The 4,504-nt window shown below is 37.7% G+C and overlaps 1 protein-coding gene across 11 annotated transcripts in view; it reads right to left on the bottom strand.

The window, feature by feature from the left end:
* Window positions 1-4,504, bottom strand: part of ATP8B4 (ATPase, class I, type 8B, member 4) — a 341,749-nt gene that overhangs the window by 200,200 nt on the left and 137,045 nt on the right. For 10 of the 11 annotated variants that reach the window (XM_010839511.1, XM_010839512.1, XM_010839505.1 and 7 more), the window contains one exon: window positions 1,594-1,655. The exons of the other annotated variant lie outside the window; for it this stretch is intronic. In XM_010839511.1, coding sequence (XP_010837813.1) covers window positions 1,594-1,655 — 62 coding nt within the window. The remainder of the gene's footprint in view (window positions 1-1,593; window positions 1,656-4,504) is intronic. 11 annotated transcript variants of the gene reach the window in all.

The following is a 4,504-nucleotide window of genomic DNA, read 5'->3' as shown; positions in this document are numbered from 1 at the left end:
AGGAGGGATTTGGGGCAGGAGGAGAAGGGGACAACAGAGGATGACATGGCTGGATGGCATCACTGACTCGATGGACGTGAGTCTGGATGAACTCCAGGAGTTGGTGATGGACAGGGAGGCCTGGCGTGCTGCGATTCATGGGGTCGCAAAGAGTTGGACACAACTGAGCGACTGAACTGAACTGAAGCCTTTAGTTCAAATTCATCATGTAATTGCACATATTTTTAATATATTCCATATGAGATGATAATTCAAAGTAATGAGTCTGATTATCAAATATTCTCTGGGGAATTAGTCAGATCATATTGTCAGATCTAATTCCCAGTCAGAACTGCAAGGCTTGAGAAATTCAAGATAGGCAACAGTCCAACTCAAAGTTGGACTACATCAGCTCACAGATAGTCACCACCTCATAAGAACTTGCTCAACACCACAAAGGTACTCAGGGTCAGAACTAAACTCAAGTCTCTCTGAGCATGAAACCCAGGCTTTTAAACTCCATGCTATAGTGGCTACAATTCAAAACCTGCTGACGCTGGAAATGAACCACATGGTTCCAAGCATCTTTATGACTCTGTTTCTATAACTGTGGTTTTAGATTAAGATCATTTTTCTTCACTGTGCATTTAACACCATTTTCTAAAATAATCTAATAAAGGAAAACTATATTATTCATTGCACTGTAAATAATCAGTCAATATTTTACTTATAGAAAGAGATTAATTACTTTAATCCTACCAGTTATTGTCTAAGCTACCTAGCCCTTCTCGATGTCCATTTCTTAGAATTTTTCCATCTCATGTGATTAATTCATTTTATGATATTCCCTTTAAAAACTACTTTCTTCACAGTATCCAAATGCTTCAAAATCATCAACAGACATGACTGATTGCCAGACTGAAGTACAACGTTACAAATTTACTTTGCCATATGTTATTATTAGAAAAAAAGGGACAAAGAAAGAGACTAAGAAACAATGAAATGAAGGTATAAAATTTACCTTTTGGAAAGTTTTCTGAAGGCGTTTTTGCTATTGTTTGTGTGTAAATACACATTTTAAACCATTTCAGGGTCAAGAACCATTCCCATATATATTTTTTCATTGATGGATGAATTTTACAGCAATTAAACATCTGTGTTATGGTGGACAATCCATCCTAAACTCAACTATCAAGTTGGTACAAAGTTCTTATCACTATATTTATATGTGTTGAAGTCTCTCTAGCAATATTCCCAGAAATTACCAAATTAAATCATTCAAATACTTACTAAACATCTACTACATAAAAGACATCATATGTGTGCCAGTTCCAAATAGTGTTAGATCTAGAAATGAAAAAGTAACTATAGCATGTCTGTATTCGACAAAGGAAACTCCAAAGGAATTTATTTGAAGTAGAAGTTGAGCGAGTAGCACAAGCATTTGCTGAACATAAAAGAGAGCTATGAAGATACAAAGGACTTACACTGCAGTTTTTAACAAGTTAAAAGGGGGAAGAAACATATATTCAACTAAAAGAGAAAGTCACCAATGGTCAAGACCTGTTTGATGACCAGAAATCTTAAAAGTAACTGAAAGAATGTATTTCTTACTTGCTGTCGATGAGCACTTCAGATTGCCGATTATTCACCTGATTATCACTCTTGTGGCGAAACTGAAAATCAAAGCATTTGTGAAAAGATATATTAAATCAGTGCTCTGTGGTGAGCTAAATGGGGAAGAAATCCCAAAAAGAGGGGATGTATGTATACATATGTACAGCTAATTCACAATGCTGTAGAGCAAAAACTAACACAACATTGTAAAGCAAATATACTCCAATAAAAATGTTTAAAAACATATTAAATCATACTTTGTCAGCACAAATAGTGACACCGAAAATACTTTGAGTTCACCTGTTTGGAAAACAACATCAAGTCTAAAATGAGCATGACATGCTTACCTTAGCCCCAGCTCCATGTGTTCTAAATTAAGACCCTTCTCACTAAATCTCATTCTGGGTGTCACCAATGGAATAAGTCTGGCCACATGCTCTTCCAATTCCCACACGTTTTTAGCTGTCTTCTAAGAAGACAATGTGCCCTTTACTCTGTCACATAGTTCCAGAGAAAGCCATACATGAATTTTGATGTCTTCAACAAGGAATGGGGGCTTCCATTTTTCTCACATATGTGCTCAATACTTTACTGAACAGCATCTATTCTGTTTTATGGATTTCTTTGAAGTCAAGCAATTACTTGTAACAACATGTATTCTTATTCTCCAGAAATTCTTATTGTTAACAGTGATCTTATGAAATACTGAACATTCAAAACAAAATCAAAATATAATACTGAACCACATTTGGTGTGGATTCATGTTTTTATGCCCAAGTGATCCTATTTCTTATGCTATGTTTGCTTTGAAGAATCCACACATTATGAGCCTTCTACTAAACTAGTAAATGAGTAGCCATGCAGATAGGAACAGGCTAAATTAGAGATAAAATGTTATTTCAATTGATTAGGCCAAATGCACAGAGGAAGAGGCGATAGTATCAGGACATAAGAAATTTTGATTTCATAGATTTTAATCATCAGGATTATCACTTTTTCCTTAAAAAAAAAAACATCGAACATTGTATTAATAAGACAGTATATAAATTGCTTCAATCAGCCCTTTCCCCTTTTCAACATCCTTACCAAATCCATCCCATTCTTTCTGTTATGCTATGCTCAGTACATACAATTACACTGATTGCCATGTATAAGTAAATGAATATTACGAAGGAAAAAAGATACTTGGCATTTGTTAACAGGAAAAGAGTTTTATAACACTGGTAGAAGAGTAAATTAAGTCAACCCATCATTGGCATGTGAACTTGTCTCCAGCAATAAGAATGGAAACATTATTCTGTCCGAATACGTAATTTGAAAGGGGTGGATGTTCTGTTTTCCCCTCCATACCTACACCTCATCCTTCTACACTCTGCCCTGTACCAGGGGATGCTGATCTATTTAATCCCTGCCTTTTGGCTGGTGATTGGGCTTGGGTGGTATTGACAGAAAATCACCAGATCAGAGGAGAGTAAAATGGGGTTATGTATTACTGGTTTCTTCTGAACTGGGTCAGCAGTGGGTGCTTCCTCTATAGAGAGCCCTCCACCTCAGCTCCAGGTCTGGTAACTGCCTCCTCCCTTTGCCCCTTCAGGTCGAGAAGTAGTACTGCCACCTTTGTTGCTACCCTACGCGCTTTTCCTCACTCACAACCCTTTTAATAGTGCCTTCATTATTCATCTTTCTCCAATCTTCCCCCATTCCACGGTGACATCTGTTTCCTGCCAAGACCCTAACTGATAAAGATATTCTGTTGTTAAACTAGACATATTATCATAAAAATAAAAAGATATTCAGACATCAGACACTTAATATTTAGACACCTCTATATCTAACCTGAACAAGCTTCCCAGGTGGCGCTAGTGGTAAAGAACCCACCTGCTAACTAGGAGACATAAAAGATGCAGGTTTGATCCCTGGGTCAGGTAGATTCCCTAGAGGGGCATGGCAACCCACTCCAGTATTCTTGCCTGGAGAATCCCATGGACAGAGGAGCCTGGTGGGCTACAGTCCATGGGGTCACAAAGAGTCAGACATGACTGAAGCAGCTGAGCACACAAACTGACTAGCTGGTTGGCATCACAGAAAATCACCATGGAGTTCACTGCCTAAAAGCTGAGCAACCTACTCTCCGAGCCTCAGGATGCTCAGGGTTTTCCAAAGGATCTTGCCATTGACACAGATGGAGCCTGGGAAGACTAGAAACAATTATCACAGGTTCAGAAGATATATAAACCTATCACTCAATGGCATATAGAGAGCTCTTGAGGCTAGAGCATATGCAGTCACCTAGGGTGAGAATAGAATTTGTCTGAATTTAGAATGCTTGGTTTTCCCAAAAATGTTTTAAATCTGAATTTGACTGACTTCCTTTGGATTATGGAGATTTCAAAACTCTCCATCATCTTATACCTTAATATTTACATTAGTCGCTTTACTTTTTTAATTACTTGATTTTTTAATTTCATGCAAAGATGGGCTCAATAAAAGACAGAAATGGTATGGACCTAACAGAAGCAGATGATATTAAAAAGAGGTGGCAAGAATATACAGAAGAACTATACAAAAAAGATCTTCATGACCCAGATAATCATGATGGTGTGATCACTCACCTAGAGCCAGACATCCTGAAATGTGAAGTCAAGTGGGCCTTAGAAGTATCACTATGAACAAAGCTAGTGGAGGTGATAGAATTCCAATTAAGTTACATCAAATCCTAAGAGATGATACTGTGAAAGTGCTGCATTCCATATGTCAGCAAATTTGGAAAACTCAGCAGTGGCCACAGGACTGGAAAAGGTCAGTTTTCATTCCAATCCCAAAGAAAGGCAGTGCCAAAGAATGCTCAAACTACCACACAATTGCACTCATCTCACACGCTAGTAAAGTAATGCTCAAATTCTCCAAG

The sequence above is a fragment of the Bison bison genome, unplaced genomic scaffold (assembly GCF_000754665.1).
Source record: "Bison bison bison isolate TAMUID 2011002044 unplaced genomic scaffold, Bison_UMD1.0 scf7180017864118, whole genome shotgun sequence".
NCBI lineage: Eukaryota > Metazoa > Chordata > Mammalia > Artiodactyla > Bovidae > Bison > Bison bison.
This window is presented reverse-complemented; position numbering and strand designations above follow the sequence as displayed.